Here is a 13,695-nt window from a genome sequence, read left to right as displayed (position 1 = left end):
TAGCATTTGGTTTTAAAGAAAGCTATATTTCTAGACATGGTAACTGATTTGCTAATTGTTTAGCCAATAAAGATTCTCAAAAGACTTTATTTCCAAGATTGAGCTCCAAAAATAGAATATTTGGGGTTTCAATCCCCTCCTTGAGAGAGGAGTGAAAAGGAGAAAGGGAAGCCGGATGTGCTACCTCTCTTTCCATCCTTCATTTTCATATCCAGCTGTAGAATGAAAAGTCTAAACACCATCCAAATTACGCATACGACGGTGAGGACTCGAGGCAACCTTATAGAACCTGGATTAGCTCGAGGATGCAATGGTGTAAGGGTCAAGGGTGGCATGATCTTTTTACAATATGGTTTTTGTCTGTACTCTCTTGAAGATAGAGACATTCTATAATTGACTAAGACCTTCATTCAAAAGTCCTAGCACAACCTAGGCCTAGATGAGAGGAGGCACGACAGCTTAATACTTAGGTGTTAGCTATCCAGAGAATCCAACCGATCATTAATCGGTTAGCCACCAAGGATAGTAGTCCAATCCTTGAGAGTAAAAGAAGCTTTTGTATGCACTCTTTAGTGGTGCAAGGTTGGTGCATTCTAATCTCTTTTTATGAAGGATAGGATATCATTAGCATTATCATCACCTCTATGGTGCATGATCAGCCTTTGTCGCTCCTCAATATTATAGACCTTCACATAATAATTAGTTTTAATTTATTATTTTTTAAAATAAAGACCATGTGTTGGTGGACTTGAAGATCTGTTGTAGATTCTTAGGTTTTTGATCCTGGCATCCTGCTTTGTTTTTAGCCGTTTCAATTTCATGTTTTCTGAAAAAAATCAATGTGACTAAAAAATATCCATTCATCCAACTCCCCGCTGCCTTTTTAGCAACTCAACTATTAATATTTGCTAGATACGGACTCAAGCCAACTCTGGGCCGGAATTTGGGCTAGGCTTGAAAAAATTTAGACCAGATTTAGGCTTAAATATAGAGCTTATTTGTTTGTTGTGTCAAGCTCGGAATATGTCATTAGTTCGGCTCGAGCCCAAATAATTTCTAAAATGGAGCCCAAATTTAGGCTTGAATCAATTTAATTTTGTGTATTATTATCTAAAGAGAATAATGAGGAAATAAAGAATAAAATAAAATAGGTTTAGTTAAATCATTTACTTGCGTTATAGGAGAGAGTTCAATTTTCAATTATCAGTTACTTATTTTCCATTTTAATCAATCCTATTAACAACTTAATTTATTTATTATTTTGTTGCCGGCCCAATGGGTTGCGCTAACGGTGACCGGGTCACATAACGCGTCCAAGCCCTCGTGCTACAGGAATCTCTTTGGGTACTTTTGGTTGGGCCTTGTATTTTTTTTTTTATTTTTTTCTTTTCCCCAGCACAAAAGTAACCCTAGAGTCCGTATCTGGGTTAGCTCCCGACTTAATAAAAGCGGGTCCTTTGATTCCTTTCCGACTCCAACTCCTTTCTAGGGTTCGCGGAAGAAATCAGGGGAGACGAGCCGGACAAAGAAGCAAGATCTCGAGGTGCGAAATTCCCTCTCCTCACGAAATCGCTGCTTTCCGTTCTTCGAAACGATGCGCGTTTCCCATGATTTCGTTAGGTTTTTGGTTCTTAGCCGGTTGTTTGAGAAGATATTCTCGTTCTTCAATTTCTCTGGTTCTCTTCTGCTCTATCTTATGGTTATAGACGATTCTGAGACTGTGGCCGTTTCTTTGCTGCCTTTGGATGATTTGTTTTAGATTCTAGGGTTTATGTGCGGTAAAACCTATTTTTCATAGCAGTGTGCTATAGAACCGAGAATAGGTGGTTTGGAATGCGAAAGATTGTTTTAGATCTAAGGTTTATATGCGGTAAAACTTAATTTTCACTTATAGAACCGAGAATTAGGTGGTTTGGTGGGTGAAAGATTTCATCTTCAAGGGTTTTGATTGGTGAATAATGGAAACAAAAGATCTCGTCGTTCTTGAGTTTCGATCAGGAGCTTTAGACAGGGTTATTGGTGGTTCACTAGGTGCAGTGATGAAAACCCAACGCGGGGGGGGTGGGGGGGTGTCGGTTCTTCTAAGTGAATAAAGATTTATTATCTTCTTTTAGATACATCTGTATCCTGATGTTGTATTTTCTGTTCGTCTTGGTTGTTCTGTTGGTTTCAATTGCCTAGTTGACAGTTGGCTCTTCTCGTTAAATAGCTAATTTGAAGTAAAATCATGAAGGATCTTGGACATAAACATACTCAAGATTGTCAGTGCTGCATGCCAGTGATTTCGCAGCCTTGCACTAGCATGATATGCCAACTCTTTTTCAGTTCTGGCATGAACTAGCATGCATGGCCACTATTGGTTCCCGACTTTCCCTCTGCTTGCAAGGATGATTGCACTGCAGTCATGCTATGTGTCATTCTGGTGCTGACATGTGTTGGAAGGCAAACCCCTGAATATAATGGCAAGTTTTCTCAATTGGTGGCTGTCACAAACTATTTAGATGTTTCATTTATTCATATAATTTTCATTATGAAGTTACTGTATAAATATATCATTATTTTGATAAATCAGGAAATTTTATTTTTACATATTAGCATCTTTAAAATTAATACATGAGTTTATTTATGCAGTCAACTTCTCTATATTCTTCTTGGTTGTCATATCTGCTTTCTTTTTGAGCTCTTTAAGTTCTTGATTTTGCAGATTTTCTGCTTGTTGTCAAGATTGTAATGTTTTCTTTTCCAGCCAACTTTCATCATTTCTGAACTTTTACAAGTTTTTCCCTTTATTATTTAATTAGATACTCTCTCCCTATGTATGTGTTTGTTTTGAGCGTGCGTGCATGTGTATATTTGGGGGGCTTGGTTGTAGGGGATAACCTCCAGGGTTGCACCAAAATCTTACATGATCAGCTAATGGATCATAGCCTGTTTAGAAACGTTACATTACTTCAACTATTTTGCATTGTTCCTCCACTTTGGCTGCCTGGAGTGATGTTAAATGAGCTTATTCTTTTAATGGGGAAGTAGAAGGTAAATATATTTGATCTAACATGATGAATATTTGTTGCAGAAGTGAAAAAAAATCAAGTTCCTTAATGGCTGGACAGAGAAACAACTATGGTAAACGATCCCACTCTCAGTCAGACTATGCTGACAATGGAGCAAATGGAGCAAGCAAGAGAAGAAATCCTGGTGAAGAAAGAGATCCCTATGTTCCTGGGCCAGAAGATACTGTTTATCGTTACTTGTGTCCTGGAAGAAAAATCGGAAGCATCATCGGGAGGGGTGGTGAGATTGTGAAGCAACTGAGGTCTGATACACAAGCTAAGATCAGGATTGGTGAGACTGTACCTGGATGTGATGAGCGAGTTATAACCATATTTAGCACAAGCAGAGAAACGAATTCCTTTGAAGATACTGGGGATAATGTTTGCCCTGCGCAAGATGCCCTCTTTAGAGTGAACGAGAGGCTCGTCACAGATGAGGCACCTGGTGATGAAGATGCAGATGCAGGTGCCCCTCAAGTTACTGTCCGTCTGCTTGTGCCATCTGACCAGATTGGCTGTATTATTGGGAAAGGGGGACAAATTATACAGGGCATACGTAGTGACACTGGTGCTCAAATTCGCATTTTGAAAAATGAACATCTTCCTGCTTGTGCCATCAGTAGTGATGAGCTTCTGCAGGTATGATGGTTCACTTGCATATTAGTAAAGAAATTTTAGTTGTGATGTATGCCTAATGCATACCCCCTGTTTACATGTGAGGCTTGCACCACATGCTAGCAGTTCACATTATGTATCTTGCATTTGCATCATCAGAGGGGTGATGTTTTGGTGCATTACTGTATATATGCTTTCAGCTTCACTCATATGTTGATCATGCATTCCTTATAATTAACAACTTTGCTCCACTTGCTGTCATAGCATGGAGCGTGCATCAGTTTCGGTGAGAGCTTATTTGTCCTAAGCGAGAGACTCTTGACTTGTCAGATCTGTTAATGGTTACTGGATTTACCCTTACTAAACAAAAGATTCTACTTCTGATGTTTTCTTTCTGCCCTTTTCCTATTGTGTATCATTTGAAGATCAAAGTAATGCTTAATTGTGTGCTTTCCTTTTGGAAACCAATAGATGATAAAGTAATGCTTAATTGTGTGCTTGCTTTTTGGAAACCAATAGAGAATATAGTATATTTAATATTGTAACTAGCATAAGCAACTGATGATAACTCTGGCATTGTCCCTTCACATCATTATCCCCCCTGCCCCCCCTCCTCCTCGTCCAAAAAAAAAAAAGAAGCTTCTCTCTGTGCATTGGTATAGATTATATGTGCAAGTCTACTTCTGTTTTATTTTCTTCTGTTCCCTTATGTTTATTGTTAACTATGTCTCTAATCAGACAGAATCTTTGTTAACTATATCTCTCTGATCAGAGATTTTTTTTTTTTGGTATCAGATTACTGGGGAAGCTCTTTTTGGAAACCAATAGAGGATATAGTATATTTAATATTGTAAATAGCATAAGCAACTGATGGTAACTCAGGCATTGCCTTCACATCATTAGCGCGCCCCACCCCCCCCCCCCCCCCCTCTCTCCAAAAAAAAAAATCTTCTCTCTGTTGCATTGGTATAGATTATGCTTGCAAGTCTACTTCTGTTCCCTTATGTTTATTGGTAACTATGTCTCTGATCAGACAGAATTTTTGTTAACTATGTCTCTCTGATCAGAGATATTTTTTTTGGTATCAGATTACTGGGGAAGTTGTAGTTGTTAAAAAAGCTCTTCTTCAAGTTTCATCCCGCCTCCATGATAATCCATCTCGTTCGCAACACCTGCTTGCTTCCAGCATGTCCCAGATGTACCCACTAGGTGGTCAGTTTGGGGTTCCAAGTGCCAGTGCTCCAGTTATGGGTATGGGTCCACTAGTGGGTCCTTATGGAGGTTACAAGGGTGATGCTGCAGGAGATTGGCCATCTTTCTACCCGCCTTCAAGGGATGAAAGTTCTGCAAAGGAGTTTAGCTTACGTCTATTGTGTCCTTCTGTCAACATAGGAGGTGTGATTGGAAAGGGTGGGGCCATTATTAAACAGATCAGGCAGGAATCTGGAGCATATATCAAAGTAGATAGTTCCTCTGCGGAAGATGACTGCATAATATCTATTTCAGCAAAAGAGGTGATATTCATGTGATTTTTTTTTAAAAAAATGTTTTTGGAAGCTACATTGGGTTTACCTTTTCATTCTTTCAGTTCTTTGAAGACCCAATTTCTCCCACCATAGATGCTGCAGTACGCTTACAGCCTAGATGCAGTGAGAAAACTGAGAGAGAAACTGGTGAACCTTCATACACTACCCGCTTACTTGTATCGACATCACGCATTGGTTGCCTAATTGGTAAAGGTGGGACCATCATATCTGAAATGAGGAGAAACACCAGGGCAAATATACGCATACTTTCAAAGGAAAACCTTCCCAAAGTTGCTGCTGAAGATGATGAGATGGTTCAGGTAATAGTAAGTCAATTCAGTGAACTACATACATATCATCTGAATGCAAGGTGAAATATGCTGATATGTTGCATGGAGTTTGTCTAACCACAACATCTTTTTTTATTATAAATATAATTACCAGATAAGTGGCGACCTTGATGTTGCCAGAAATGCTCTTGTACAAGTAACAACACGGCTGAAGGCCAATTTCTTTGAAAGGGAGAGTGCGCTGTCTGCATTTCCATCCTCTGTTCCCTACCATCCCTTGCCAGGTGATGCTTCTGATGGGTCAAAATATGGGAGCAAGGATAGCAAGGCGTATGGCCGTGGATATTCATACTCTGGTGGATATGGTGCTTCAGGTGATTTGATGCCCTCTGACAACTATGGAGGTTATGGTGGTTCCCAGGTACTTTCTTTGCATTAATTTCTAAAACAATAATTTAACTTTTTTACTGCTCTCTCCCCCTCTCTCATGGTCTGGTTATTGACCAGTTGCAGTTTAATTTCACAAATTTTTTTGGTGCACTCTTTAGGGTGGTGGTAGCAGTTACAGCGCATATGGTGGGTACTCTGCTCGTTCTGGAAGCACTGGGTAAGGCTATTTTATCTTGCTGACGGCATTTGGCATGTTGCCTGTCAAGTATCTTTGTTTACATAGGTGTGAAAGAAAAATCGGGAGACACTTATGTACACTAGTTTTGTTTGCCAATGTTCATATCAACCCTTTCATTAATGATCATAAGCTGCTGATATGTGGGCATGTACCTTGAAACAAATGGGAAAAGGTGGTAATGAATACTTAAGGAGTATTCAGCATTGGACCAATTGATGTTTAGACTTTCTAAGTTTTTTCACTTTTGGAATTTGTCTCTAGCCTCTAGTTCCAAGGAAAATCAATGGTTGAGAGAACTACTGCCTTTTATCTCTAAACTAATATGGTTTCATCTATCTTGTCCATTTGGCTATTACAATTTCTACATAAAATTTTGATGAATATTATTTACTGTTTTTGAGTAGTCAATCATTTTTTTTCATTTTTTCTTTAATAAAAAAATTTCCTATTATGATGATCCTAATCAATAGCTTCTTTTACCAGGTTATCTGGTCCAAACCCTGTTTCCCATGGGAAACATCATGGTTATTAGTGTTCCCTGTGATTAGCCTATCAGGTAGACTACTCCCTTTACCTTCTTTATCTTTCAATGAAAATACATGGAATAACTTTAGATATGCTTGTAAGTCACTTATTCTTTTCCGACCAATTTGCTGTCTTTTACCCAACCAGCCTACCTATATTAGATTTCTAATGCACCTTTTTTCTTAACCTTTGTTGCCTTGGCCTCCAATTTAAAACAGCTGAGGTCTATGAAGCCTGGAGCCAGCCTATATGAAGCCTCAAGCCTAAACCAGAAGACCAGATGAACAGTTTCTGAGATACTAATCTCCCACCTTGGAAGCTATATTTAGGAGGATTAACAAGTGATAATACTTTCCGTTTCTCATGCCCATGCCTTTAGCATTACACCAGCTTATATCAGCGCTGCCACGGGAACATGTTTCATGCCCAACCTTATGTTTGGAAGCAATTGTATTATTTTTAAAATTCTAAGACTGAATGTACTTTAAACCTCGGCTCTTTCTTCTTGAGTGGTAATACTTAGTGGTTTGCCCTATTTAGAAGTGGAACTCATCCTCAAAACTTTAGGGGAAGTTAGCCACCCTTGTGCTAAAGACTTTCAGTTTGAAATTTTTATTGGATTGCTGGTATTATGATACAATTCCACACCATGCTTCTGGGTTGTTACATTGCAAGTTTTTTTTTCTTCATATTATCCAGCCAGAATTCTCTCCTTATTTTGTTTGAACCTTACAAGTTTATCTTTGATCTTGTTCGTTATTCTTGGATGAATGGTCTGTATGCATGCATATATGCAAGCACATGATCAGAATTAGTAGCATCTTCTGTACACCTGGGAAATTGTTTCTGCTCCGGAAAGCAGTCGTGGCTTCTGAAATTTCCTTTTATTAACAATGGCTGGACCTCACTGATTAGCACTTTAGAATTTTAGTGCAGCAAATCAGTGAAGTAAGTGTGTTAGCTTATTTTGTGTGTGTTCATGTTGTTTTGAAGGCTTTGCAGTGGAGAAGCATTTATGCCATTAGTCCATGCTAAACAACTGTATCGAAGGTAGGCGATTCGAATGAGCTTAATTCATGGGGAAACCATTGCTTGAAGCTGGTTTGTGAGCTATGTCATTTTACTGGATTTACTGACATGTGAGATTGGTAAGTTTGCTTTGTCCTTTTCTAATGCTTCATAAGGTTTCAGTGCGGAATAGAATTGAAAAATGCAAATGATATCAGTTTTGCAGGTTCTGGGAACTTTGGGTTTTTACTTAGAAGGCTGGCAAGAATTCCGCTCAATGGTCCATATTCACTTCTAAGAAATCTTCCCAGCTAACTTGGTCATAGGATAGTCTAAACTTTGGACCCCAAACATGTGACTTTGCTAGCCCGGAGAAGCCTTACGTGCGTCTCTTTGGTGTGTGCTCATAGTACATGAAATATCAGCTACCTTTAAGAGGGTTCCGATGTTATACAAATGTGAACTGACATAATTACCGATTTTTCTTTTAGTTCTGTGCTCCTACATTCCTAACTAGAGTCATCATACTCAAGACTCGCAACTAGAGTCGCACATTTTTCAGGAACCTGAAACTTGAACTGAACTGCCCTTTGGGCTTGATTTGGTTCAAATTTAAGCATATATTGGTTCATTCCCTGTTTTCATTTTTAAAAACCTGATTTGGTTGATTCTTGTTCCAGGTCAAGGTGTCAGATCCATATGCATGTATATTATGTAGTATCATATATGTAAAGTATATAATATGATATATATCTGCATAGTATTTATTATTTTATGTATTAATGGTTCACATCTATTTTTGTATTGTTGATTAGACATGCTTTGTTCAAGATTTATAGTTTATTCTTTTGGGTTCTCTTATTGTCTGATTTTCCTGCATAGATTATTTGTTAATTTATTGTTGTCTCTGGTACTTAAGTTTGAACAGAAACAACAGAACCTTTTACTTCTGTTATAAAAAATATTAATTTCTAGGTAATCCAAGAACTGATTTGAATCAACCCAATCTTGATTGGCTTCCTGTCTGGTTCCAGCATCAATTATTTTATTTGTGTTCAAAAGTTGACAACTGGTTAGGATTGGTTCAGTTTTGCGTTGACACTTAATCCAGCCATTTGCACTCCTACTTCAACTCAGTGTAAGATGATTTGCTTAGAAATAGGTATTTTTTGTTGACATTTTTCATTAATAATATTGTCTTGATTGATCTATAATTTGTAAGAATTAGTTATAGGTTGAGAAAATCAAGAATAGATTGAAATTTAATTAGTATATTAGTGATTGTTTTTCATGAATTGATCATTCATAATATTGAGTACTTGCAGAATATGATGGACATCAGGATAGATATTTAATTTTCTGCTTTTGAATTGCTATTTTGCTCCTCTAAACTCTTTTCCATCCCGAACTTCTGACACTTTTATATAAACATGCTAGAAATCAAATGAATCTAGTGTTCTATGGTTTTAAGCTGACTGCAACGTTGTTTTTGTAAAAGGTGGTCCTATGATCAGTTCATAATGACCTTAACATGGAATTCAACATTTTATCCGGGTTCCATTCATGCTTTCTGCAAATCTCTCTCTTTATTTTGTTCCCACTGATGTTGAAATTGCTTATGTTGATAAATGATTCTAATTTTGCTAATTGTTTGATTCTTTATGTGAAACTGTAATGGCCATGAAAGAAAGTACCTGTGATGAGTCCTCAAACCAGTTCTCTCAGTCATGTATTTAGAGGTACATAGGCAGAAGCCAAAACTAGATGTTTAATGCGATCCTTTAATTACTTGAAACTACTATGATCTAGCATACTTAGTGCATTTTTTGAAAAGAAATTTTATATATTTACCCTAAAAAGGAAAATCTAACAAGGTTCATACCATGGGAGTACTTCATTTCATCATCCTGATTAAATTCTAAAGTACAATAATCTTGCTATGTGACTGAAGAGCAATAGTTTTGTTCAATCATAATTATTTTCTAATGCCTTCTTAGTTATTTGAATCTTGCAAATGCCTTTTAAGTTTATGATTTTTTTAATTTTATTTATGGTTGCCTAATGAGTGTATGAGTTGTTACTCAATGTTTCTTTCCCCCCCCCCCCCCCCCCCCCCCCCCCCCCCTTTGCCTCTGATGCTTTCTGTTTCCATTGAGCTTAAATTTATAATAGGAATACATCTTCTACAAGACAACCTCCCCCCCCCCCCTCCTCCCAAAAAAAAAAAAAAAACACACCAAAAGAAGCATACACACAGAGATGTGTGCAAAAGCCCTAGGAAAAACAGCAACAAAAAAAGGTGATCTAATGGAAAATATCTTTTTATTCATTGCAGATCCTTCCCGAATATACTCGAGATACTTCCCTGATAACCTCCTCCTAGTACGAGGGTTGCGTTTTTTTTTATTTATTGATAATCTCTAATGATGAATGATCAATTTTGTAGCCTATAATATTAATGTCATTAATATTAAAATTGAGTATGGATTGAGATCAAATAATGAGTTTGTAAAAGTTGGTTTTAATGATATCGTTTTAAAGTGCAGACTACATTATTTTGATAACCTGATATGCTTTTAAAATGATAAATGCTTTTTTTTAACATATATTCATACATATTGATGTATATATCTATACATGTTGATGTATATATCTATACATATATGTCCATTCATACATACCATATTGATGTATTGTACCCAAGGTCAGAGGAACTGGTACTGGGCATCGTACTGGTTCTCCGGCAGGACGACTCAGTATGGGCTGTGCCGAGAGAGGGTATGACACCTTGGGAGAGAGGAAAAGAGAGAGCGAGCGGGGGAGGGAGGGCCGAAGGAGGGTGGCGGACGCCGGCTTCACTTAAAAAATCGCTCGCTTTCCTTTTTCTGGCTCCGGCAAGCGTCTTGTTTTTATAGCTGGAACCGTACGGGTGAGTAGGGCTGTTAACGAGCCGACCCGAGCCCGAGCCTTCGCAGGCTCGGCTCGGCTCGTTTCACCAATTCCCCGGCTCGGGCTCGCCCGAGCCCGCCCCATCCCCATCTCCGTACCTGTCTCCGTCGGAGAGAAGAACGAGCAGCCGCCAGCCGAGCTCAGTTCCGGCGGTTCGTCGTCGGAGAAGAATGAAGGAAAGAAAGAAAAGAAGAAGAGAAGAAAGAAGGATACAAAGAAATAAAAAAAAGAGAGAAGAATGGACTCACCTCGTCGCGTACGGTGGCCGCGAGCACCGCCTGCACAGGCGTCGGCCGCAGGTACGGCCGAGGACGTCGCGGGCTCGGCCGCGGGCGTTGCCGGCCGTGGCTCGACCCTCCCGTGCGAGGGACTCCCCTCCTCTGTCGCAGTCTCGCCGCCGTCGCCGGTGGAGGAGTCGGCAAAGAGGGGAAAAGAGGGAGAAACGGAGAGGAAAGAGGAGGGACAACCCTATCCAGTCTCCGATCGAAACCTCCTTCACTGGCAGCGGAAGGAGGCAGCGAGGCATCGGCGGCGGAGGAGGAAGGCGAGAGGGGAGGGGACACCCGGAAGAAGGGAGGGGAGGGACACCCGGAAGAGGGGAGGGGAGGGACACCCGGAAGCTTCTGGAGAAACCCAGAAGAAAGGAGAAGGAAGAAAAAAAAGAAAGAAGAGGTGGGAGGGAAGGATTAACGGATTGGGTTTGGGTTAACGGGCTAAGTCCGAACCCGAACCAATCCAATTCGATTTATAGAAATTAAATGGATTTGGGTTAGCTCGGGTTGGGTCTGATTTAAATCCAACTGGGTTCAATCAGATTGGGATTTAAATTGATTAAACCAAATAAAATTTAATTGGGTTGAGTCCAAATTTAATTGGGACCCAATTAAATTGTTAATTGGACTGAGCCCTCTTTTGGGCTCGTTTGGGCTCACGAGCTGCTTGGGCTTGAGCTCGGGCTCGGGCTCAGATTTAAACGGGCCTCATTTTGGGCTCAGGCTCGTTTGACTAACGAGCCGAGCTCGAGCCGGGCCCGAGCCGAGCCCGAGCAGCTCGGCCCGTTGACAGCCCTACGGGTGAGCCATCGGTACGGCTCAAAAGGGGCAGAACTGTCTGGTTCGGGATGGTTCCACCGACCTTGATTGTAGCATATCATATTTTTCAAGATTTGTCATATCGGTGTATCCCATGCTGTCATATCTGTATCCTGCACTTGTATACACCGAGTTGTGTCATATCTGGAACCTGTGCTTGTTTCCATAATATAGTGCATATAGATGGAAGGACATACTAGTATATAGATGGCAAGAACTTTTCTTGTTGAACATCAATTTCTTTAAGATTAGTTTTTATAGTTAATGAATTTTAAATCCTATCTAAGAATATGTCCATTCAATATAATGTACAGAAGAAAGCATCATTTTGTCGAAACTGCTATTACTAATGATATTCAAGTTCCTGATTTTCATTTGATTTTCCAATTTTCTACAACTCTGCCTGGAGCCTTTTTACAGTTCTCTAATGGTGTATAGAGATATGCCAGTACATAATTCCAATCATGAGTTGCAGAACCCTTGCTTCATGTTTCATAACCCGCCTGTGTTTTGTTTTTACTATTTTTTGTATTTTTGTGTGTGTGTGTGTGTGTATATATATATATATATATTTGGCGTGCGCCAATAGGCCTGAGAATAGTGCTTGTAGCGGGTCCGTACTTCTGACTCAAAAATGCAAATACCACCCTAAATAAAGGGGTTACAGGTTTAAGAGGTTACCTTCTTACTGTGTGATGCTGCTGTTGGGTGCTAGAGATGATCTCCTGCCACATTGGACATAACAAGCTGTGCATTTGATGGCTGCATATTTATATGGCTTAGGAATATCCTACCACCACAGTGTGTCAATTTTGTTCCTTTAGGCAGGATGGGGAGTTTATTCTTCTGCTACACTAGAATATCTCTATGGCCCTGGGATCCACACTGCAGGTACTTGGATTTCTTAATTTGGTGAACAAGAGATGGGCCTTTCATGTCCTGTGTTCAATTGCATAGAGAAATCGTTCTATTTGCAGGTGGGGTCAGATCAAAAAAAAAAAAAAAACGCTGTAGTACTCTAATATTGGGTAAGCAGCAACTGTACAGTGTTCTCATGATGGATTGGATGATATCCTCATGGTGGTTGGTTCTTTTGTTCCATTTGTGTTGCATGTTTCTCAACCAAGAAATGGGTTGAAAGTATATATGCTACAAATTGTAAATTTGTTATTTTTAGTGCAATGCTTTCGGAATGTCGGGAAGCCAAGGCTCTTCTTCGGACATGTTCAATGAAATGGGAGATGCCCAGTCCAATGGCTGGGACATGAAATAAGTGATTTTATTTGGGTTCAAATTTATGCGGAGAGCAAAGCTTCTGGGTGGTTCCGAAAATGACCCTCTCTTCATGTTTGGTCAGAACTGTCGTTAAGGGTTTTTCGTGCGACTGTAGAAACTATGAATTCCTTCAGGAGTTTCTTTTTAAGTGAGAGTGGTCCGTTCGATGGATGTAGTTTGATGGCTCCTCTTTGTACCTTCTCATGCAATCAAATTTGCCATGCCCCTTTCCTTTTGGTTATGTGGCAGGAGGAGTTGTTTGTGCGTAATATTCGCTTTCAGAAATGACAATCCAATGGCAAATGAAGTGAGGGTGCTTCTTAACCAGATACATCAACAAACGACATGGAATGATTAATGATATGGTATTGTTGAAATGTGTATTATTAGCTGATCAATCACTATGATTAATGTGTTCGTTACTGATGGCTTTCGTGCTTGACTGTATGCCTCTGCGCAAATATAGGTGGCATGGAATCTGGCGTCAGCATCTTTCCAATAGGGCCATTTGTCTTATCTGCATCCTTCTGTGGTCGGGCAAACGGAGGCCATTATCTATAAGAAAAATCGGGTTTCCTCTTGATAAATTAAAACCCATTGATAGATTCTTCAATCCTCTAGCTAACAAACTTGGGATAACAGGCCTGTTCGATGCCCTGTCACAGTGATGCTCGTCTTGGGTTGCTTTCTGCATCAGTTGCTTCAAAAGTGCTTTGAGTGCCGGTTCTCCACCTGCTC

At 39.6% G+C, this 13,695-nt stretch overlaps 1 protein-coding gene across 7 annotated transcripts; it reads left to right on the top strand.

The window, feature by feature from the left end:
- The first annotated feature begins 1,384 nt into the window (after window positions 1–1,384).
- On the top strand, window positions 1,385–13,226 carry LOC103696152 (RNA-binding KH domain-containing protein RCF3-like). Of its 7 annotated transcripts, none has more exons than XR_003383266.3 (8): window positions 1,385–1,543; window positions 3,074–3,689; window positions 4,754–5,179; window positions 5,254–5,511; window positions 5,636–5,902; window positions 6,030–6,088; window positions 7,628–7,782; window positions 7,869–8,273. XR_003383266.3 is itself a non-coding variant. In XM_088702688.2 (8 exons), exons 2-7 carry the CDS (start codon window positions 3,099–3,101, stop codon window positions 6,639–6,641), a joined length of 1,650 nt encoding a protein of 549 aa, XP_088558814.2. In that variant the 5' UTR covers window positions 1,385–1,543; window positions 3,074–3,098; the 3' UTR covers window positions 6,642–6,665; window positions 7,628–8,273. The 7 variants fall into 7 exon arrangements, 5 of the variants coding, with proteins under 5 accessions (XP_088558814.2, XP_017695869.2, XP_008775908.2 ...); XR_003383265.3 differs by having other exon boundaries at window positions 7,861–8,273; XM_088702688.2 differs by adding an exon at window positions 6,593–6,665 and having other exon boundaries at window positions 7,628–8,273.
- Window positions 13,227–13,695: the final 469 nt, after the last annotated feature.

Source organism: Phoenix dactylifera, chromosome 1 (assembly GCF_051530095.1).
Source record: "Phoenix dactylifera cultivar Ajwa chromosome 1, Ajwa_hap1_PhDact_Kaust_v1.1, whole genome shotgun sequence".
In the NCBI taxonomy this organism is placed as follows: Eukaryota; Viridiplantae; Streptophyta; class Magnoliopsida; order Arecales; family Arecaceae; genus Phoenix; species Phoenix dactylifera.
The sequence above is the reverse complement of the archived record's forward strand: the minus strand, read 5'-3'. Positions and strand labels throughout refer to the sequence as shown.

Bases quoted from the DNA above. Each gene is read 5' to 3' on its own strand.
- LOC103696152 (XM_008777686.6), top strand. From the start codon at position 3,099: ATGGCTGGACAGAGAAACAACTATGGTAAACGATCCCACTCTCAGTCA. The intron at 3,690-4,753 runs GTATGATGGTTC...TTTTGGTATCAG, and splicing joins GTAGTGATGAGCTTCTGCAG to ATTACTGGGGAAGTTGTAGT. The intron at 5,512-5,635 runs GTAATAGTAAGT...TATAATTACCAG, and splicing joins AAGATGATGAGATGGTTCAG to ATAAGTGGCGACCTTGATGT.